Source organism: Mustela lutreola, chromosome 17 (genome assembly GCF_030435805.1).
Source record: "Mustela lutreola isolate mMusLut2 chromosome 17, mMusLut2.pri, whole genome shotgun sequence".
Taxonomy (NCBI): Eukaryota; Metazoa; Chordata; class Mammalia; order Carnivora; family Mustelidae; genus Mustela; species Mustela lutreola.
In genome coordinates this window covers 23,867,332-23,891,076 of record NC_081306.1, presented here as the reverse complement: position 1 = coordinate 23,891,076, position 23,745 = coordinate 23,867,332, and the positions used below count along the sequence as shown (strand labels likewise).

Here is a 23,745-nt window from a genome sequence, read left to right as displayed (position 1 = left end):
GTATTTTAAACAGGGGCATCTTAAATCTGGCCAAATACAGTAAGCAAGATCAGTAACATCTGAACAGTTATGCTCTATAGAGAAGTACAATGGTCAAGGTGATAGTTAAGTTATACAATTGTTTGGGAATCAATTTTATTTTCCAGTGGTTTAACCAAGTGCCATGGGCTCTTGTTATTATCCCCACAGAATAAAAATGCAAGAAGATCCTCTGAATGAGCTATTGTGCAACTTTTCTGAAGTGAACCTCAAATTGTCTAGCTTAGGTAAACAAACATTTAAAGACAATTCAATCTAGAATGTAACCTTCATAAAGGTGTGTTATTAAAGCGTAAATTTCTCTCTAAAATAACCCTCATTTCCAGAGATAGGCAAATCAGGACTAGTTTATTTGAAAAACAAGTCCAGTTTTAACAAATGTGGCCTAATTATTTACATAAGCTCAGCAAGAACAGTGAGTGATCATATAGATCTTTTAGAATCTGCTTTACTGGAACTTCTTGTAAGGAATTTCTAGGTTGAACTTTTTATAGCCTCTCCAGGCCAAAAGCCAAGCCATGTACTTGCCATCAGACATGCCTGCAATACCTGTGGATTTGGGTGGATTCCTCTTCTTGAGGTCCCCCAGGGTATCCCAAGGTTCCAGCACCTGCCAGAAAGTGACATTCTTTACTCACCTGGTGAGGCTGCTGGGAACACTGTAAGCCAGGTATTGGGCCAACAGTTTCAAGGGGCTTTATGGCTCCAGGTTTCAAAAAGGCAACCTTAGTTCCTTAAAGCTGTCTGGTCATATCTGAGTTGTTCTTTTTGTCTTTCTCAAATAGGGCATTCTAGTCAAAGCCTTGGCAAAATATCCCATGTTTCCCATGGTGTTCTGTTACAAGGAGAACAGATTCTTATTGAACTTATTCAAATGACTGACTGGAGGAAATACTTACTCAAATGGAGGAAAATACTTACTGAGACCTTTTGAGTTTTGGAGGGTTCAGATAGAAAGAAAAGTTGAAGGCTTTATTTACAAATAAATATTTTTACATTGCTCTAAGTCACGGACCTCTTAAGAATAAAATTTCCTTAGTCTGGAAGAGCAAACCTTAGAAAACCAGCCATGGTTAAAAGGACAGCTCCAACAGAGGAGCAGAAGCCTTGTTTTCCTACCAGGAAAGAGGGGTTAAGCAGTCCATGTCAGGCCAAAGAAGAAAGGGAATTTCCCTGAAACAAAGGGAGTTTTGGCAGCTGCCTGGGAATATTCCTCAAAGTCTCCATCTCGAGTTAGACTAACCCCAGTTGCCTCCAGTTATAGCCATTAACACAGAAATGAGTAAAGGAGAAGCCCCCCCCCCATCTATGAGGAGAAACAGAGAGAGGGAAAGTCAGAGTCCCCTTTCCTAGGGGGTGGCCTAGCAACCTGGGTTTACTAGAAGGCTTATTGACGTAATTATCACCCAATATGTCAGGAGGGAGTTGACTAGCTCACTCATTCAGACAAACACATTCTGCAAAACGCCCTTAGGTCGGGGTCCTGGTGTAGAGCAATGATGGCCTAGGCATGAACAATGAAGGTACCCTAGGTTCAGTCACCCCTTTTCCTGCACAGTAGATCTAACTGATAGATCCCACAGAGGCCATGCAGTGTTACAGGAGCTCAGTCCTCTCCTAAGTTTTGCAATCCAAATTATTTCCAGTGGGTTCAAAAGCATCCCATGGCAGAGTCCTTGGGACTGAAGAAGCCTACTGAGGCCATGCTCCCAGAAAAGGAAAGAAGGTCCATTACCAAATCCCCCCTGATGCCTGAGTGGCGTCCCACACAGGATATGTCAGAGCTGCCCATATGTCAAAAGCCACCCTCAAGAAGGTGTCCCTCAAGACCTCCCTATTGATCACCATTCTACCTTCTCAGGAAGGCATTCCTGCCATAAAAGGCCCTGGAGGGGTGCCAGCATCCCTCTTCTTCCCCATCGCATCCTAGGCTACAGATGGGTGCCCAGTGAATGGACTAGGATATTGTGCCATCCTATACTCTAAAAGTTGCGTGGCTGCCCTGCCATTTTTAACCCATGGGAAACAAAAAAATGTTTGGCAAGGGGAAATTACCCAATTTCATAGCTTTATGTAGTTTGGAGAAGACACTGACGTGAAACAGTAAATATTGAAACCCATCATGGTCTATGTGACATTCCAACACATGGGGTCCTTACCGCCCACTTCCTTAGGAAACGATCCCCGGTTGCATTTTAATTCAATCGGGGGCTGCATTTGGCCATCTCCCAGTGGCAGTCCCATGGCAGGAAGTGGCGAGGCCTGGCATGTGGAAGAGATCACATTAGATCAATCAGGAAGAAACCTCACATGGGAGTCTTAAGATTGGCAGCTGTCCTTCCTGGTGACTGAGGTGGCTGCCCTGTGCCCAAGAAAGACAACTTTATGTAAGAACAGGAATAAAGAGAGGACATCAAGTTTCTGGGTCTTATTACCATTCCGGCCAGTGTACTAACTTCCAGCCAAAAATCTGATGTTTTCTTCCCTGTGGAGTAGCCACGGGCTAGAGGATTAAAGCCTGAGCAACTGACATGAAAGTGTTCCAGTAAGACCATACTCCTTGAAAAGCCCTGAAGTGAGAGTAAAGGAAGAAGTGAGAACGGACTCACCAACTTTGCACCAAAGCTCAGAGTCCAAATGTAAAGACCCACAGCCCCTGCTGGATGCCAAATGATGAAATTCTAGAACATAGTTGAGGTTTGGTGGGGTGAGGTCTGGAGCTCAGGACCAAGAAAGGATTCCTGAGGCCTCTCTGGTGCAAAATGGTGATTTATTAATGTATGGGGACAGGACCTGTGGGCAGGAAGAGATGCTGCCCTGGGGTTCTCAGGAGTGGTCTATTATATATTTGTAAGGTGGGGAAGGGTTTAGGCATGGTGTCAGTCTCTAAGGAATTTTGGAAGCAAGGTTTCTAGGACCTTCAGGGGCCAGCTATTTTGGGGGGGAAAGGTTATTCACTACTAGTAGTAATACCTTTTTGTGAGACCCTTTACATGTCTATCAGTAGGCCATATGCTTGGGAATGATCGTCAGCACTATCTGGCAGGTTCAGCGGTAAAGTTTCCAAAGGAATTGTTAAAGTGCTCACAGGGTCCTGGTGAGGGGGAGGGGGTCGGTCAGGCTAGGACTGCCCTTTGCCCTTAGCAAGCCCTTAAGGTGGGGGTAGTTGAGTCCCTAGAGGAGAGTCACTGCCTGTTTTAAGGGCTTGTCAGGAGGTAAGGAAATTTAATGTTTCTTCTGCCTCTGTTTCCCACATCAGTATGATTTTTATCACAGTATGATAAAATGAATGTAAAACATCTCACTGTGATTTTATACTGATTACATATTGAAATGATAATATTCTGGATATAACTGATTAAACAAACTAAATTTCTTAGAAATGATTTCACCAAAGGACACCTGGGTGGCTCAGGTAATTAAGCTTGAGCTCAGGTCCTGATCTCAGAGTCCTGGGATCAAATTCCACATCCCGCCCTTTGCTTACCAGGGAGCCTGCTTCTCATTTCTGCCTGGTCTGCCCTCTCTGCCTGCCCTTCCCCCTGGATTGTGCATGTGCCCACAGGGGCTCTCTGGCTTGAGAGCACATCTGCTCTAGCTCTTGCTCTCACTCTTGCTCTCTGACAAAAAAGAAATAGAATCTTTAAAAATAATCATTTCGCCTGCTTTTTACTTTCTCACTGTGGTTAATGAAGCTTGAAATTTCATGTGGCCTGCAATGTATATACTTACATTGGACAACACTGGGGAGTCAGAACATCAAACAGGACATTTGTAATACCAAGAGCAAAAAAGAGCTTTACATTTACATACACAACACGTTTTAGAGGATAAATATACTCTCCAATCTCAGCTAAGAGCTATTTAAATGCTAACCTGGTGCAACCAATATAAACAAAACTTTACAATCTCAATGTAACTGTTATTTAAATTTCAACATTCCAGAATTGGATTTTTGGAACTTATTATGAATACTGTTTTTCAAATGACAAGAGTGATACCAGCTCATCGAAGCTATCGACATTATGGAGAAGCATACACACATTCACAAAAGAATCCAAAAGAATCCACCATGCTACTGCTCAGAATATTTGGATCACTCATTACTTCCAGGTAAATGTATTAAGTGATATGAAATATTAAAGTGGGATCATATGTTTTATCACTTTGGAACTTGTTTTATTCTAATACTGTGAACACTTCCTTCTATTATATATTCTTTCTAAAACTTCACATTTTACTTTGAAATAACTACAGAGCCACAGGGTGTTGCAAAAACAGTATCAAGTCCCATATAATTTGCACCTCATTTCCCAGACAGGGTTGCATCCTCTGGATTACAGTACATCAAAACCAGGAAACTGACATTGGAACACATGTGTACCATTTTAGGTCACCTTATCACAAGTGTAGATTCAGGTAACAACCACCACAATCAAGATCAGATTTCATCAACACAAAAACGTTCCCTCTCAGTAACCCTTTCCAGTCACAACCACCCACTCCACCCCCAACCTCACCAGCCCTAACCCTCTGGTGACTGCTAATCTAACTTTGTGATAACAAAAACGTGAATGGCTGCCTACAGTGTGTGAACTGTACAGACTGGCTTTTTTTCACTCAGCATCATGCCCTTGAAATCCACACTAGTTGTTGCATGCATCCAGAGTTTGTTCCTTCTTAATTGCTGAGAAGTATTCCATCTGGTATGGATGTGCCACTCCTCTACAGAAGGACATTTGGGTTATTTCCAGTTTTACCATACGAAAAGTAAAGCTGACATTTTTAAGACCTGCAAAATATTTGTAACTATTACACAGTTTTGTATCAATTCCCTGACCTCTATGTAGACTGTTTTGTTTGTTTGTTTTTAACTTGCAGCAAGAATTACTATCAAACTCTACATTTTGGGCCACAGACCCTTGTGGTCTTAGCAAAAGACCTGCCCCCTCATGAAGCATACTACCAACATTTAATGAGTATATTGGCCAGGAAGCTATTTTTTGTTGTAATAACGATGTAACAAATAAATTTACACAGAAAATGCATATGCAGAGAACACTAATTCCTAGTGCAAATGTTGGGTCACAAGCTACAAATATTTTTAAAGGAATTGCTACCAACTGGCCTTCAGAAAATGTAAAGCAGCTTATCTTAGCCACCAAGGCTGTTACAATGTCCACTTCTTACTGGATGCACTAACAATTTTGTAGTCTTTAAAATTTGACTTCCCAAAAATACTGTTTTGTATTGAAGTAATAGAAGTTATATATTTCTCATGTTTCTGGACTTAATTTGTCATTCTTTAACTACCTATTCATATTCTTTGGCCAACATTCTATTGAAAGGTTAGTTTACTGACTATCAAACTTGGCTCAAACATATGTTAAAAAGAAACATCCTTTAAAACTACATGTATCTGAAATCCAACACATATTAATAGCCCAAGACAAGATCTGACTTTTCAATGTGGACGATAAAAATTTAGTGGATATGGTTCCCCAATTGATAAGTGCTCTTCTACTACACACAATGTCTTTATGAAGAAACCACATCTAATTCCAGCTCTAAGTGAAAAAAATGAATGCAGGGATGCCTTGGTGGCTCAGGCACTTAAGCAACTGACTTCAGCTCCCGTCATGAACCCAGGGTCATGGGATCGAGTCCCGCATGGGGCTTCCTGCTTAGCAGGGAGCCTGATTCTGCCTCTGCCTGCCTCTCTCCTTGCTTGTGCTTCCTCATTCTCCCCCACCTCCCCCGACAAATAAAATCATTTAAATTAATTAATTAATGAATTAAAACGTGAATGGATATCACTTCTCTTAAATTCCCTGTGAAATACCAAGACATCAATTTTCTGTAACAATAAAACTATCTCCAGTTTCATTAAGAAACATGGCTGGCCTCTCTTTCGTATTTAAGGTCATCTAACCAATAGTTCCCAATAGCGCTCTCTAGACCAGCACTAGCAGCACTAACATCACCTGGTAACTTCTAAGAAATAAATGCAAATTCACAGGCCCTACCCCAGACCTACGTCATTAAAAAAACCCAGAAAGTGGTGGGTAGAGCCGGAAATCAAGCAATGTGTTTCAACAAGCATTCCAGGGGATTCCGATACATAGGAACGCTGGAGCACCACAATGTTAAACAAATTTAGTAGAAAAACATTAAATCTGGATTGTCTTCCATACTTTTTCTTTTCATGAAAGACTTCAGCAAAGTTAATCATGCCACAGATCCTAAGAATCCAGAGACATATTTTCATTCTCCCCCAAAGCAAAACAAACCAAAACAAAAAGAAAACTGGAAACTGGATGTTAGCTTTATTTCCTACAAAAAGGAATCCCTAAAACTATGAAGTGATCACAAAACAATTTCCTTAGAGAACCAATGGGTCAGAACTGATGTCTTTCAATCCAGAGACTCAATTAGTTTTGAATCACACACTGCCTGATACCCCCATTTCTACATGGAACTACAACCTATAGCACGTTCAAAATTCAATGAACTAGCACATTAAACAGCACCAGGAAAACTATAATTATGCAAATATTTGTGGTCCAGGGAATAAACAAATAAATTGGTCAAATAAAAGTAATTCTGCATGGGCAGCATAAAAGTGACCTTCATGTTGTTTTGTCCCCTAATTCCATCCAAGCATGTATTACCACCTTCACAACCAAAAGAAAGGAGAATCAGGAATATATGGAATGATACAGGAACATACCCTACAAATACATCACTTATTTTTTAAATTTTACCAATGTGCTGATAATCTCTCTCCTTCGTGGGATAAAAATTCAAAAGAGGCTTTGGTAGTACCAGATAAACCGAGTTCCAACCTTCATGCTTATTAAAGTTTGAAATTCGAAGTGAACACATGGGTATTAACCCGGCTACAAGCAGGTGTTACTACGGTAGCTACCTCCTATCCACCTGGGTAAGTGCCTCATTTCTCTCCAAGTAAGACCTTCTGAGCAGGGAGCCCGACGTGGGGCTCAATCCCAGGACCTCAGGATCCTGACCTGTTCCAAAGGCAGATACTTAACCAACTGAGCCACCCAGGCACCCCAAGACCACAGAACGGTTTGGTTTTGACTGAAGGTCGTTTTAAGCTGAATTTTTATTTCTTGAAACCTCGGATATTCTGGCAGACTTATGATATTCGACAACTTTTACTTCTAGAAAAGAATGAACAGTGTATAAACCTTCTACCGTACATAGGAAATCTCATCTCTTCTCAGAAAGCAGTCATCAGGTTTATGTTTGGTTTTCTTTTGTTTTCTCCCTGACTAACCACCAAGTACTCGACAGATTTGAAGATCCAATACAGGCTGATAATACTGGCAGCCTACACCCCCTTTAATTTCCTGTCCCCCGCAAAAGTAACTTCATCTTAAAATGTATTGCGAATGCTCTTAATATGAAGTTTTAAGTAAGATTATTTTTAACATATCCCTTCTACCAGTTTCTCTTCTCAACCAAAGGATCACTTAAATAGTTTTTCTAAACTGAGAAAGGGAGGGAAAAGAGAGCATTATCTAATCCTGTTGAAAAATTAAAATCTCCCTTGTTTACCTTATGATTTCCACTATTCCTGATTTCTGACTAACACTGTAGTTTTCTTGCAGTGTCTTTACTGACAATTCTTCTTTGACACGACAGTCAATCACTGCATAGAACTGAAATTAAAGCTCAATACGTGAAGTGAATGAGTCAACACTTCCATTTAACAGAATTAATCCACAGTCCTCAACAGAATATACTCTGTGTACAACTTTCAATTACAGGTAGATGAACACAAGAGAACTTACTCGACGGACAGCATAACCCCTCCATCGATACCCAACATGTTCTGTTCCCATTCTTAAACTGCCTTTAGACAGCAGGTCACATGCACACCCATCTAGTTCCTCAAAACCGATTTTGCACATGACGGATCTGCGCTTCCTCAGCAGACTTTAAGACTTTCTCGGCCACTTAAATAACTAAATGGACAACCAAATAGGATTAGGAATCATCAGAGTTCTTGTTCAGGTCAATGTGCTCATGCTCTGAAGCTCCACAAAGCTCCAGGAAGTACTTTCAAGGCACTGCCTACCGCGTCCAAGACTCAAGTTCTGGCTTTAATTTCCAGCCCATGGTGAGAAAAACAAAATGAGAAAAAAAACAGATATATTACTTTTAAGGACACACTTCATCAAGACAACTTTCCCCTATCCTAGTAACACTACAGACAGAGGATTCAAGCCCTAGTATGAAAGGTTATTTATTACATAAAACTTTCAAACAGATGGAACAGTTTTAAGGGGGATTCCAACTAAAACTCTTCTTCATCTATTCTATACACATTTCCTGAAGCCCTGTCAGTGCCGGGCACTATACTACACAGTTTAGAAAAATAAAGATGTGAAAAGAGAGGTCCTGCCCTCAGGGGGCACCTGTGTGGCTCAATTCAGTTAAGGGTCAGACGCTCAGGATCTCAGGCTCATCAGATGGAGCCCCATGTGGGGCTCAGAGTCTGCATGAAGACTGCTTAAAACTTTCTCTCTCCCTCTGTCCCCACCCCCCTCAAAATCATTAGGTTGTTTTGTTCGGTTTTGTTTTGTTTTCAAAAGGTCCTACCCTCAAAAATGGTAAAATGTAATAGGTGATCCAATAAAACTTCTGTTCAAGTGTTAAATGAATTGTACACGATCTGGAGGGTGAGGTAAGCCAATAAAAATACAACTCGAGTATTACAAAGATGAGCTACACCTGACTGGATTGATGAAAAGGCTTCCCGAGACATCTAGCAGTCCAAATGGTAGTGAGGCAGGACACAGAAGCAAGGGAAAGCATTTCAGAGAAAATCCAGAGGAAGAGAAGGTGTGAAGGTATGGAAATGAGGTCCCATGGTCCAAGCCCAAGACAAAAGCAGTTGGCAGGAAACACAGACCCCTATATGTGAAGGGCAGATGGGGATTGGTGGCAGTCTGCTTGCAGAAATCCTAAAGGAACATAAAAGAACTGAATCAGGAGCCCCTCGTGATGCTTGGCATTTGGACTTTATTTCAAAGGCAACAAGAGGGGCACCTGGGTGGCTCAGTGGGTTAAAGCCTCTGCCTTCGGTGCAGGGCATGATCCCAGGGTCCTGGAATCTAGCCCCACATCAGGCTCTCTGCTCAGCGGGGAGCCTGCTTCCTCCTCTATCTCTCTCTGCCTGCCTCTCTGTCTACTTGTGATCTCTGTCAAATAAATGAGCAAAATCTTTAAAAAAAAAAAAAAAAAGAAAGAAAGAAAGAAAGAAAAGAAAAGGCATGAAAACTGCCAGTGGACCAAGCAGAGAGAGTTGGATTTGCCTGCCTTGGGCCTGGACGCATAAGGCTGGTGATGGTTATTATACAGTAAATGGGAGTTACCAGCCTGTGGGGAGAAGTGGAAAGGAGTGGATGACCTCTGAAGTGAAGGAAGAGCTGAAAAAGGATGGAGGAGGGAACAAACAACTAACGTGTATTGGCCTGCCCAACAAATGACCTCCAAGAATCATAAATCCCAGATTCAGTAAAGCCTTTCCCAATGTACCCACACAGACCAACTATGTCTCCCATGGACACACTTATTCCAAGGGTGCGACTCCCACCACTGAAGACCTTTTTGTCTCACCTTTTCAACATCCGTTCGGTTCCCTGAAAGCAGGCATTTTCTATACACTTCACCAATGACTTGAAAGCGCAGTGACTGACAGAACTCTACAACTAAGGAGGCAAAAGCTTTCTCCGTTTATGGTCTGTAGAAAAGTTCCACACACCAGGCTTGATCCTTACACTACAGCTGAAAGAAGACACCTGTGTTCAAATGAACACCTTTTGTTCATTAAAAAATTACCTGTTTTAATGCAGGTAATAAAAAGGCACCAAGGAGCTATCCTATTTCTAGAATGTTTAAGGGTCTACACGCAGAGTGGAGCTCTAAAATAGTCTGAGGATGAAACAGCAGCACTGGTCAACTCACAACCACGCACACAAACACGGATGACTCTCCGTAAGGCAGGCCCAGGAGTGCATCCAACTGGATGACTCCACGTACACCAAATTCAGGAACATGCGCAACAGCTCCCCAGCAACGGCAGTCAAGAACCGTGGCAGAAGTGACCCTCAAGACGGTTATCACAGACTCTGGGGTCCTGGGTGTAAAGTCACATGGTGTGTTCCCCTTGAGGACGTTCCTCAAGCTTTTGGCTTATGATCTGTGCACTTCTCTGTATATATGCTGCGGTTCAAAAAGTTGACTTAAAGGGGTGCCTGGGTGGCTCCACGGGCTAAGCATCCAGCTCCTGACTCTGGCTCAGGTCATGATCTCAGGGTCCTGGGATAGAGCCCTCAGTCTGGCTCCTGGCTCAGTGCAGAGTGTACTTGACATTCTCTCTCTGTCCCTCTGCCCTCCCCTGCCCCCACAGAGACTCTCTCAAGGAAAAAAGAATATTTAAGATAATAAATAAGCCTTAAAAACAAACAAACAAACAAAAAACCCCTTCCCTTAAAAAGAAGAAGAGAACTTCCCCATGGGGAGGAAGACAACACAACCAAAAAGGCCCAGGTGACAGAGCCAAAGAGAAACTGAGAGCCAAAGAATAAACATGTTTCAGTTCAGACTGCAAAGGACACATCCAGGGATCCACTATTACCTGAAGTTCTAACGAACTGAGTTTGTGTTGACAACTTCCTCACCCAGCTGCCATTTACCAAAATAGTTTGGTTTTTGGTTTTGGCTTTGGTTTTTTTGGTCATAAAGAGAGAGAGAAAGCACACAAGCAGGCAGAGAGGCAGGCAGAGGTGGAGAGAGAGGCAGGCTCCCCGCCGAGCCAGAAGCCCGATGGGGCACTCCATCCCAGGACCCCAGGATCATGACCTGAGCCGAAAACAGTGGCTTAACCCACTGAGCCACCCAGGCGTCCCTACCAAAATTGTTTTTATTCATCTTGGAATTTCTTCAGCATTGACTGAAGCACAGGATGAACCTACATCACTGAAACCTCCCGTCCCAGCAACTGACAGCAAACACTGACAAGTTAGCTGGCCTGGCCTCAGAAAATGGCAGGCAACTAAGGAAAAGCAGACTAGCCTCTACACAAAGGTCTCAACTTTACATTATCCCCAACCCAATGAGCTAAACGGCAAAACCTACAGTAATAACCTACAGAAGTAACTACCCCTTGCCCAAAAAGAAAGGAGATTGTGTGCTGCCCAAAAAGACAAATGTGTACCTTAACGCTGTCTAGAAAGACACCCATCACCCCACTGCAGTGATCATCAGAAAACAAACAAACACAAACTGACAGTTCAGCTTTCCAAAAAATTACACTTTCTTTATCCAACCCCAACGTTTATCTTCAAACTCAAGAAAGGAACAGACATTTGCCGCTCAAGACAGGAAAAGCACAACAACCAGCATAACTGTACCTCCACCACCAAATCGCTCAGGAGAAGAAAACGTAATTCAGGACAGGCAAATTAAAACCACTCTACACATGGTCAAAAGAAAATGTCTAAACTCCTCCAATCCACAGAAAAATTCCTGCTTCCTCTCTTTTTGAGCCCATCCATACCAATAACCCAATGGATACAAGTGTCAAACCAATCCAGCCCGTTAGAAATGAGACAAAAACTTGGACAAATGTCCTCCCTCAAGTCATGCTGGGAATAGGACCCCTTTGCACCGAACAAGAAATACACACAACCAAAACCACACATCAACCACCTGCAAATACAAAAAAAGCCATCCTCAACAAGTTGGAAAGAGGACCTCAAGGAGAGCCCTCCACTCCCTCCCACACCTTAAGCAACAAAAGTCCACCCACCAAAGCTAACCCAGATCTTCAAGTACCTGGAGGAGGTGCCTTCCCTCACATGGCAGAGGCTGCCTATCAAGGCTTCAGCACAGCTTCTGAAGGTGCAGATGCTCTAACCCCAAAAGCCTTTCTCTGCAGCAGGTTCCCTGGTCTTTCTGGCCTTATGAGGAGTGAGGAGTGGGGGAAAGGGGAAGGAAGAGACAGGGATCCAGTTAAAAAGGAGGAGAAACAGCAAAACAAAGGCACTGGTTAGCCCTCGCAATTTCCCAGGCATCCAGTGCTGCAAACTTGGCTCAGAGACCACCCACCTACTCTTTTCAGGGACCGAAACGGGGACCAGGGAGTGCACCGAGCGCCCCCAAGGGCACCCCGCAACCTCAGGGCCCAGACTGTGCTACCTCAAACAGGCTTGGGAGATGCCAGCGGCCCAAGAGAGGCCGTGGTGGGCGCGGGGAGCAGGCTGACTTGTGGACTGCAGCGTGGGGCTGGGGTCGAGGGCAGCAGAGGAGACTCTGGCTGGATCTGGACGGGGCACGCAGAGGCAGGAGAGGCCAGTGGCGGGGAGTGGGCCGGCTCCTTCCCTCTCCCCTCCCAGGCTGGCGCCCTCCCTCCATCCCTCCTCACCTGGGCAAATCTCCCTTTGCCTGGGAGGAATGGCCATGGCGGTGGCGGCGGCGGAGGGCCGCTGAGGAGCCGGCCCCAGGGCTGCTGCACCAGAGCCGCCAGCCCCTAGCGGGAGCGACCGCGCCCACTGACACCACAGCCTCCCCCAGCCCCGAGGATCTCCATTGTAGCAGCGCGCGCCTCCCTCGGCCCTGAGTAGCCACGGAGACTGGTCGTCGCCTGCCCCCTCTCGCCCCCAGCCCTCCCTCCCCTTCCACCCTCTCAGCTCAGAGCAGGTACCTGGTCAGGCTCTCCTTATCGCGCAAGGACAAGGGTGGGCTCTACCCACGCCCGCCCCCACCCCCCCAAAGCCCAAAGTGGCGCCACTGGAAGGAGAAATGCCATCCAGGTATTCCTCCCAAACCCGGCCCCCTCCCTTCTCGGCGCCAGTCCTCAACCCTACCTCTGCCCTTCCTCAGTTGCTGGCCCTCGCTCAAGCTGCCGCTGCCGCTGCCACCGCTCGCGTGGCCCCGCCGCCGCTTCGCCGCCGCCGCCATCTGCGTTGCTGCCATCTGCGCCGCAGCCGCCGCTTGAGTCGCCAACACCGCTTGTGCAGCCCAGCTGTCTGCGCCAATGCCGCTCGCACTGCCCTCCGTCATCTGTGCCGCCGCCAACACCGCCTGCGCCGCCGCCACCGCCGTTTGTGCCGCCGCCGCGGAAGCCACCTCCATCTGCTCCGCCGCCACATGCGCTGCCAAGCCCCCTGTCCGCACCACCAAGGCTACCGCCGCCAACTCCGCTTATGCTGCCGCCGCCGTCGCCTCTTGAGCCCACGACGGAAGCCACCGCCCTCTGCACCGCCCCGCTTGCACCGTCGAGCCCGCTGTCTGCACCGCCGCTGCTACCGCGGCCGCCGCCGACTCTGCCGCCGCCGCCGAAGCCGCCACCTTGTGCACCGCCGCCGCTGTCTGCCCCGAGGCCGCCTGAACCGCCGACGCGGTCATCTGCCCCGCCGCTGCTTCCGCGGCCGCCGCCGCCAATGCCGCCGCCACCAAGCACCGCCGTTGGCCCCGCCAACGCTAGCGCCGCCAACGCGGCTGTCTGCACCGCCGCTGTTACCGATTCCGCCGCCGACTCTGCCGCCTCCGCCGCTACCGTCTGCGCCGCCTGCGCCGCCGCCGCCACTTGAATCCCGACGCCGCTTGTACAGCCCAGGCCGCATGCGCCCCCGACGCCAACGCCGTCCCCGCCTGTTTGGCGACGCCGCCGCCTCTTCTCCGGCCAACGCCCTCTGCACCGCCTCTGACACCGCTTAGGCCGCCGATGCCCCGGCTGCGCCCTCGCCGCTATGGGGACTGACGCCGCTGGCGGCGCAGATGGCGGCGGCGGCGGAAGCGGCAGCGTCAGAGGCGCAGGCGGCCTCCGCGGCGGAAGCAGTGGCGCCACAGACAGTGGCCTCGAGGTCGCCAAGGGGCGTAGGGGCAGATGACTTCAGCTGCACAAGCGGCTTCGGCTCCGAAGGCGTCCGGGGTTCAAGCGGTGGCGGCAGCGGCATAAGCGTTGGCGTCGGCGGGGATGGCAGTGGCGGCGGCTTCAGCGGCGGCACTAGCGGCGTCGGTGGCGGCGCAGACGATTTCAACGGCGGAACCAGCAACGGCTCCGACGACGGCGTCAACGGTGCAAGCGGCCTCGGCGCACAATGGCGACGGGGCAGACGGCAGCGGCTTCAGCGGCGGCGGTAGCAGCGACGGTGCAGACAGCGGCTTCGGCGGCGCAAGCGGCGGTGCAGACGGTGGTGGCTTCGACGGAACAAGCGGCATCGGAGGCAGCGCAGGCAGTGTTGGCGGCGGAAGGGGGTCGACACAGACGACAGTGTTAGCGGTGCAAGCAGCACTGGCGCAGACAGCTGGGCTGCACAAGCGGCGACCGCTTGGGCGTCCAAGGCTCAAGCGTCGGCGGCGGCGGTAGCAGCGGTGGAGCACATAGCGGCGTCGGCGCAGACTGCGTCGGCTGCACAAGCGGTGTTGGCGACTCAAGCGGCGGCTGCGGCGCAGATGGCAGCAACGCAGATGGCTGCGGCGGGGGCTGCGCAAGCGGCGGCAGCGGGAGCTCGAGGGCAAGCAACTGAGGAAGGGCAGAGGTAGGGTTGAGGACTGGCGCCGAGAAGGGAGGGGGGCCGGGTTTGGGAGGACTTCGTGGATGGCATTTCTCCTTCCAGTGGCGCCACTTTGGGCTCTGGGAGGGGGGCGTGCGAGGGTAGAGCCCACCCTTGTCCCTGTGCGATAAGGAGAGCCCGACCAGGTATCTGCTCTTAGCTGAGAGGGTGGAAGGGGAGGGAGGGCTGGGGGCTAGAGGGAGCTGGCGATGACAAGTTTCCATGGCTATCCAGGGCAGAGGGAGGCCCGCGTTGCTAAAATGGAGATCGTCTGGGCTGGGGGAGGCTGCTGCAGCAGTGGACGCCATCGCTCCAGCTGGAGGCTGGCGGCTCTGAGTGCAGCAGCCCTGGCAGCTCCTCCTCAGTGGCCCTCCACCGCTGCCACCGCCATGGCCATTCCTTCCAGGCAAAGGGAGATTTACCCAGGTAGGGAGGAAGGGAGGGAACCAGCCTGGGAGGGCAGAAGGAAGGAGCTGGCCCATTCCCCGCCACAGGCCTCTGGCTGCCTCTACAGGCTCCCTCCAGATCTGGCCAGTGTCTCCCCTGCCTCACCCCACCCCCCCCCCAGCCCCAGGCTGCAGTCCACAAGTCTGCAGCTCCCTATGCCTGCCTTGGCCTCTCTCAGGCCTCTGCCAGCTCCGCTGCCTGTGGGAGGCAGCATGGTCTGGGCCCAGAGGTTGTGAGGTGCGCATGGGGGCGCCCCGTGCACTCCTGGCCCCTGTTTCGGTCCCTGGAATGGGTGGGTGGGTGGGTGGTCGGTCTCTGAACCAAGTTTGAAGCACTGGATGCCTGGGAAATTGCGAGGGCTCACCAGTGCCTGTGTTTTGCTGTTTCTCCTCCTTTAAAACGGGATCCCCCTGTCTCTTCCCTTCCCTTTCCCCCACTCCTCACTCCTCAGAAGGCCAGAAAGACCAGGGAACCTGCTGCAGAGAAAGGTTTTTGGGGTTAGAGCATCTGCACCTTCAGAAGCTGAGCTGAAGCCTTGATAGGCAACATCTGTGATGTGAGGGAAGGCACCTCCTCCAGGTACTTGAAGATCTGGGTTAGCTTTGGTGGGTGGACTTTTGTTGCTTAAGGTGTGGGAGGGAGGGGAAGGCTCTCCTTGAGGTCCTCTTTCCAACTTGTTGAGGATGGCTTTTTTTGTATTTGCAGGTGGTTGATGTGTGGTTTTGGTTGTATTTCGTGTTGGGTGCAAAGCAGACACATGTCCAATGAAGACATATAAATGGCCATCAGACACATGAAAAATGTTCATCATCACTAGCCCTCAGGGAGATTCAAATTAAAACCACATTGAGTTATCACCTTACACCAGTTAGAATGGCCAAAATTAGCAAGACAGGAAACAACATGTGTTGGAGGAGATGTGGAGAAAGGGGAACCCTCTTCCACTGTTGGTGGGAATGCAAGTTGGTGCAGCCTCTTTGGAGAACAGTGTGGAGATTCCTCAAGACATTAAAAATAGAACTTCCCTATGACCCGGCCATTGCACTACTGGGTATTTACCCTAAAGGTACAGATGGAGTGAAAAGAAGGGCCATCTGTACCCCAATGTTTATAGCAGCAATGGCCACGGTCCCCAAACTGTGAAAAGAACCAAGATGCCCTTCAACGGGCGAATGGATAAGGAAGATGTGGTCCATATACACTATGGAGTATTATGCCTCCATCAGAAAGGACGAATACCCAACTTTTGTAGCAACATGGAAGGGACTGGAAGAGATTATGCTGAGTGAAATAAGTCAAGCAGAGAGAGTCAATTATCATATGGTTTCACTTATTTGTGGAGCATAACAAATAGAATGCAGGACATGGAGAGATAGAGAGGAGAAGGGAGTTGGGGGAAATTGGAAGGGAGTTGAACCATGAGAGCCTATAGACTTTGAAAAACAATCTGAGGGGTTTTAAGGGGCGGGGAGGGTGGGAGGTTGGGGGAACCAGATGGTGGGTTTTAGAGAGCGCATGGATTGCATGGAGCACTGCGTGTGGTGCAAAAATAATGAATATTGTTATGCTGAAAATAAATAAGAAATAAATTTAAAAAAAACATTATTCCATTGTGTATACATGTATATATATACATATGTGCTTATGTATGCATATACTTGTGTATATAGGTAGTTTTCCAGTTTGTGGCATTGTGAATAGAGCTAAGAACATCTGTGTAATAAATTTGCATAGTTTCATGTGGAAAAAAAAACAAAAAAAGAAAAGGTTGACTTTCAGATATAGAATTTAAGAGAGTGTAACCTTGCGAAAGTAATTTATGACCCTATCTATTATATAGTCACTAGGTAGGTACACGAGAAAATATACACATTTTATCTCAATAAAATGCATTTTATAATGTTTATGTAGAAATATGTAACATTTGATATAAAAATGCATTAATATTAAAGTATTAAGTAGAGCTGATATTATTCCCAGTTTACAAATAAGAACATAATGATTGGGCGCCTGGGTGGCTCAGTGGGTTAAGCCACTGCCTTCGGCTCAGGTCATGATCTCAGGGTCCTGGGATCGAGTCCCACATCGGGCTCTCTGCTCAGTGGGGAGCCTGCTTCCTCCTCTCTCTCTCTGCCTGCCTCTCTGCCTACTTGTGATCTCTCTCTGTCAAATAAATAAATAAAATCTTTAAAAAAAAAAAAAAAAGAACATAATGATTGATTTGGCTGCAGTCTGACAGTGTTTAGGTGCAACGATTAAAAACCAAGCTAAATATTTTGTCTCGATATCCGTTTTACATCACATGCCTATTATGCGTAGGCAGAAAGCATGACACAATTTGAATCCCCATTTTTTTATGTATTTAATAATCTTTCTTGATTTGAGTGCATTGGGGAGCTCAAGTCAAATGAAAGCCTACATTTGTGAAAATTTCACATTTCATTTGTCAAATGAAAAACAACATTTGTGGTAAGAAAGCCCATAGAATTTTGTTGCATTCTTGATGCACACTCCATGGAGTAGCAGCTAAAAGAGAATCATTGTATAATTAGAAAATAACATCAAAATTAAACAGCAGAAAATAAGTAAATAGACATATGCTTTCCACTACCCAGTTTAATAATTAAAATACAGTCAGATGAAGTGTGCAAGTATGTGTATGTAGGGGGGAAACAGAGTGAAATGTAGTCTCAGGAGATCTGGCCTTGATGTTTAGGCTACCTTTCAAAACCCAGGGGGAGGATCTACTTTCTATAGTTACCACATTATATAATTTAAACCTTAATTTTCTCAAGAAATTGCACAATACTTCAGCAAAAGGGAATTATAGCTATCTATACACTAGGAAAACAAAAAACAAAATACAATCAATTAAAGCCATTTCCCAAGAACTCCAGATATAGGTTGAATGGATAAAGATGTGGACAAAAACTGTCATTCTTCTGTATCCATATATTAAAGAACTGAAGAAAAACCATGTTTAAAGAATACACTGGGGTGCCTGGGTGGCTTAGTGGGGTAAAGCCTCTGCCTTTGGCTCAGGTCATGATCCCAGGGTCCTGGGATCTAGCCCACCACTGGGCTCTCTGCTCAGCAGGGAATCTGCTTCCTCCTCTCTCTCTTTCTGCCTGCCTCTCTGCCTACTTGTAATCTCTGTCTGTCAAATAAATAAATAAACTCTTAAAAAAAAAAAAAGAATACACAGGAAGTACAAGAATGGTGCCAAATCAAGAATATAATAAAAATAAAATTAGAACAGAATGAAATGAAAGTTGCATTATAACTGAAATAAAATATTCTCCAGATGAGCTCAGTGGTAGCAATAGATGACATAATCAGGGAATATAAATAGAGATCAATTGAGTTTATCCAGTCTGAAAAACCAAAAGACCTATAAATGTAGTATACATCTTGAAGAACTAAAGTCACTCAATGTATGGTCTCTAACTCCATGCAATAAAATAAAAGTGGTTCACAAAAGGAAACAGAAAATTCACAAGTATGTGGAAAATAAATAACACACTCCTAAATAAGACATGAGTCAAAAAAGAAATCACGGTAGAAGTTAGAAAATACCTTGAGATGAATGAAAGCCAAAAATCTGTCAATTGCTCATCTCTTGAAAGTGAAAATATAAAATACAAAGTCTTATGGGATACAGTTAAGTGTTTTTTTTTTTTTTTGAGGGAAACTTAGGATTGTAAACATATATTTAAAAAGGAAGAAAGTGTTACTTTCATAACCGATCATCTTAAGAAATGACAAAATGTAAAACAAATTAGGGGCTTATAGGTGGCTCAGTTGGTTAGGTGACCAATTCTTGGTTTTGGCTCAGGTCATGATCTCGGGGTTGTGGGATCGAGCCCCGTGTTAGGCTCTGTACTCAGTGAGGACTGCTTTTGTCCCTCTGCTCTTCCCTTCTCACTCACTCTTTCAGTCTCTCAAATAAAGAAATAAAAATAAAAACATGATAAAGGAAGAATGAGTTAAAAGGAAAGAAATTTTGAAAGATGAGATCAGATATAAATGAAATAAGACACAACAGAGAAAATTAATATATACAAAAGCTAATTCTTTTTTTTTATTATTATTTGACAGACAGAGATCACAAGTAGGCAGAGAGAAAGGAAGGCAGAGAGAGAGGAGGAAGCAGGCTCCAGAGAAGTGGAGAGCCCGATGCGGGGCTCGATCCCAGGACCCTGGGATCATGACCTGAGCTGAAGGCAGAGGCTTTAACCCACTGAGCCACCCAGGCACCCAAGCTAATTCTTTTTTTAAAAAAAGATTTTATTTTATTATTTCTTTGACAGAGACAGATCACAAGTAGGCAGGAGGCAGGCAGAGAGAGAGGAAGGGAAGCAGGCTCCCTGCTGAGCAGAGAGTCTGATCAGGGGCTTGATCCCAGGACCCTGAGATCATGACCTGAGCCAAAGGCAGAGGCTTTAACCCACTGAGCCACTCAGGTGCCCCAAAAGGTAATTCTTTAAAGAGATGAGCAATTGACAATTTTTTTGGCTATTCTTACCAAAAATAAGATAAAAATACCAAATTATGAAAAATCTGGAATGAAAGAGAGGCATTCCTATTAGCCTTATAGAAATAAAAAGAATTAAATTGCAATACGAGGAACAATTGCATGCTAATAAATTAGAAAACTAAAGAAATTTGGCAGGTTCCTAGAAAGACTCAAATTCCTTAATCTTGGGGCGCCTGGGTGGCTCAGTGGGTTAAGCCTCTGCCTTCGGCTCAGGTCATGATCCCAGGATCCTGGAATCGAGCCCCACATTGGGCTCTCTGCTCGGCAGGGAGCCTGCTTCTCCCTCTCTATCTGCCTGACTCTCTGTCTACTTCTGCCTACTTGTGATTTCTCTCTCTGTCAAATAAATAAATAAATAAATCTTAAAAAAAAAAAATTCCTTAATCTTAACCCCAAAGTAGAAAATCTGAATGGAACTTAAACAAGTAAAATAATCGAACAGGTAATCCAAAAACTTTCCATAAAGAAAAATCTGGGACCATATCGCACATTGGTGAATTCTGTGAAAACATTTAAGGGAGATTCAAAAATCATTCAAAAAGTAGAAGTGGAGAGAACACTTCGCATTCATTCTGTGAGAGTCCGTATTAGCCAGATCCCAAAACCAGGTAAAGATACCACAAGAAAATGAAATTATAGACCAATATCTCTTAGAACTGGAGACACAAAAGTCTTCAATACTAATGCTAGTAAACTGAATTCAGCAACACATAAAATGCTATGGCCAAAGAGGATTTATCTCAGGTATGCAAACTTTGCTCAAAATGTGATATTTAGGGACACCTGGGTGGCTCAGTCATTGGGCATCTGCCTTCAGCTCAGGTCATGATCCCAGGGTCTTGGGATCAAGCCCTGCATAAGGCTCCCAGCTCATCAGAGGGCCTGTTTCTCCCTCTCCAACTTCCCCTGCTTGTGTTCCCTCACTCATTCTCTCTCTATCTCAAATAAATAAGTAAATAAATAAAATTATATTTAATCAATATAATTAATATACCATATTAATATAATAAAGGGTGAACCACATGATTACCTTCATAAATATAGAAGAAAAAAGTGGTTAAATGTCAACACCATTTGGTGATAATAATCTGTCAACTGAATAAAAGAGAATTTTCTTAACATAATAAAAAGCTGTATATGAAAACCCACACTTACATATTTAATGGTAAAAGGCGAGATGGTTCCTCCCTAAGGTCAGGAACAAGAAAAAAAGCCTGCAATTGCCATTTTTATTCAACATTTTATTGGAAATTCTGTCTTGGGTATTTAGCAAGAAAACGGAATAATAGGAGTATAAATAAGAGTGGAAGAAGTGAAAATGTCTTTTTTTTTTTCAGAAGATACTATAGAAAAAAATTCTTCTATAGAATTCCTCTGTAGAACAAAATTAATCCGCAAAATTGCCATTAGACCTCAGTATGTCCAGCATAGTTCCACGATGCAGGATGAGTACTCAAGACAAGTTGTAGTCTTATTCACCCAAATTGAGCAGCGCACAAATGAGATTAAGAGATTAAGAACAATCCCAGTTACAAAAAACATCAAACCTTAAATGATTTAGGAATAAATTTGATATAATCACAAAAGTCATACATACTCAGGCAAACTCATACTTAAAAGACCCATGATCACAAAATTCAGGCACTGAAAATGCAGCCCCGTAAGGGGGACATGAGGGGTCCAGAGCCCATCACTGCTTGTGGGGCTCCCAGGCTCCACCTCGCCGGGCTCCCAGGTCACCAACAGTCCTGCGCGCTCCAAGCTATCACACCCACCCAGGCAGGCGCACCAACAGCTTGGCACATGCCACAGCACACCATGCTGTGCCATGCCATGCCACTGCACGCCTCAGTGCAGCGCCTGGCCCTGCCCCTCATCAGTCACTTGGAGAAGGCGTTGCAGGTTGGAGGGAGACTGGCAGGGAGACTGGCAGCTGCAGTGGTGCAAGCAGAGGTGGCCTGGGAGCTTGAGTCCCAGGGGCTGAGGTCCAGCTGAGGTCGGGCCATTGAAGGGCTTGGGGAAGGGAGGGGGACTGCGTTTTTCCTCCCAGCAGTTCCACTTCCCGCTTGGGGCGGGGGTGGGTAGTTGGGGGTACAGCATATCACTGACCAGGTACCTGCTCAGAGCTCAGGGGGTGGAAGGGGAGGGAGAGCTGGGGGCTTGATGTGGGCCAGTGACTGCTAGGCTCCAGGGCCACCCGGGGTGTGGGGAGGCTTGCGCTGCTAAAATGCAGATCCAGGGACAGGGAGAGGCTGTGGCGTGGAAATACACACAAAATACACACAACCAAAACCACACATCAACCACCCCCAAATGCAAAAAAGCCATCATCAACAAGTTGGAAAGAGGGCCTCAAGGATAGCGCTCCACCCTTTCCCACACCTTAAGCAACAAAAGCCCTTCTGCCAAAGCTAACCCAGATCTTCAAGTATCTGGTGGAAGTGGCTTCCCTCACATTGCAGATACTGCATTTCAAGGCTTCAGCGCAGCTTCTGAAGGTGGAGATGCTCCAATCCCAAAAGCCTTCGTCTGTGGCAGGTTCACTGGTCCTTTTGGCTTTAGGAGGAGTGACGAGTGGGGACCCGGAGCAGGGGAAAAGTGGGGAGAAACAGCAAAACACAGGCGCTGGTGAGCCATAGCAATTTCCTAAGAATCCTGGGCTGGAACCATGGCTTGGGCCACCACCCACCCACTCTTTCCAGGGACTGAAACAGGGATTGGGGAGTGGACAGGGCGCCCCCACTGGCACCCCGCAATATCTGGGCCTGGACCATGCTACCTTGCACAGCTGGGGTCATGGTCCTGGGGTCCTGGGATCCATCCCTGCATTGGGCTCTCTGCTCAGCAGGGAGCCAGCTTCCTCCTCTCTCTCTGCCTGCCTCTCTGCCTACTTGTGATCTCTGTCTGTCAGATAAATAAATCTTTTTTAAAAAGAAAAGAAAAAGCACTTAATGGGAGATGAATAGATTTTGTTTCACTCTCCGAAACAGGGAGTTCCATCAAATGGCATGAAAGTTTAGAAATGTTATTTAAAGCAGTGTGATTGTGTTTAATTTATGTGGCCTGTTTTTTTGTTTGTTTGTTTGTTTTTTGTTTTGTTTTGTTTTGTTTTTTACATGTAGAATTCGGCAGAGGCCAAACCTCTTTATTTGTGGTACTGCTTTGAGTGTTCCCTTAGATGATGTTCAAGTAAATGGCTAGGAAACTCCTAAGAACTTGAGAAATTTACCAGTGAAGACCAATACCAAATTCAAGTTTATACTGATGTATTGCAGGGAATAATTATCTTCTAATGAAATGCATTTCAGTTTCTACATGTTTCTTACAAAAAATCTGATTTACCAAATTTTGGAAGCACGTGAGAGGTTTTGATTTTAAAAGCCATAGAAATGTTCGAAGTTTGTTCCAGAGTTACAGATGTTGAGAGTGACATTCCAATTTTTATTGAATCTAGGAGATTACTGAAGTCAGACTGTTTTAGGAAAGGATACTTCTCTCTTCTCTTTAAGGGTTTTCGTGTAATTTTTTGAGGTCTCTGCTTGAGTGGGATTTGAACTCAGATTTCCAAGATCAGAGGACTTAACACTCTGAAAAGTGGCACCAACTTTCTGTGGTCTTTTTGTTTCATCTTTTTTTTAAATTAATTTATTTATTTTCAGCATAACAGTATTCATTATTTTTTCACCACTTGGTTATTGTCAGTGTTTAGGTGTTGGAGAAACATTCTTGAAGCCATCTTTAATTGGAAAGCAGAGCCCATTTGGGCTTTCTTAGGCTAGAAATGGGATTCCTGGGGGAAGGGGACTTTCAACAGGTCTTCATCCAGGTGTCATGAGGTATAGAAACATTTGCTTAATTTCCCTGCCATCCTAGTTACTGCTCTGTGATCTTCCTGGGTCTTTTTCTTGTAATTCTTTTTTGGTACTGCAAAGATTTCATACTTTCTGTCTTGCATATTGGTATTGATGACAGTAGAAAACTTGTTGGGTTTGGATGCTGAGGATGAGGTAAGAATTTGGGATTTTAGAATAACTTTTAAAAATCTTAAAGGGGGGGGCGCCTGGGTGGCTCAGTGGGTTAAGCCACTGCCTTCGGCTCAGGTCACAATCTCAGGGTCCTGGGATCGAGTCG

At 45.8% G+C, this 23,745-nt stretch overlaps 1 protein-coding gene and 1 long non-coding RNA gene across 12 annotated transcripts in view; one reads left to right on the top strand and one right to left on the bottom strand.

Annotated features, from left to right (window-relative positions):
• LOC131820149 (uncharacterized) overlaps nt 1–12,760 on the bottom strand; it is a 59,464-nt gene extending 46,704 nt beyond the window's left edge. Inside the window, exon 1 of one of the 4 annotated variants that reach the window (XR_009349482.1) lies at nt 11,908–12,760. This is a non-coding gene — a long non-coding RNA (uncharacterized LOC131820149). Of the gene's footprint in view, nt 1–7,856; nt 7,919–11,907 lie in introns of those variants that run through there. The other 3 variants (XR_009349481.1, XR_009349483.1, XR_009349484.1) reach the window with 3 other exon arrangements.
• A 1,765-nt stretch (nt 12,761–14,525) lies between these two features.
• LOC131820142 (transport and Golgi organization protein 1 homolog) overlaps nt 14,526–23,745 on the top strand; it is a 118,274-nt gene continuing 109,054 nt past the window's right edge. For all 8 annotated transcript variants that reach the window (XM_059155716.1, XM_059155723.1, XM_059155722.1 and 5 more), the window contains exon 1: nt 14,526–14,615. In XM_059155716.1, the coding sequence (XP_059011699.1) occupies nt 14,530–14,615 (86 nt within the window). In that variant the 5' untranslated portion in view covers nt 14,526–14,529. The remainder of the gene's footprint in view (nt 14,616–23,745) is intronic.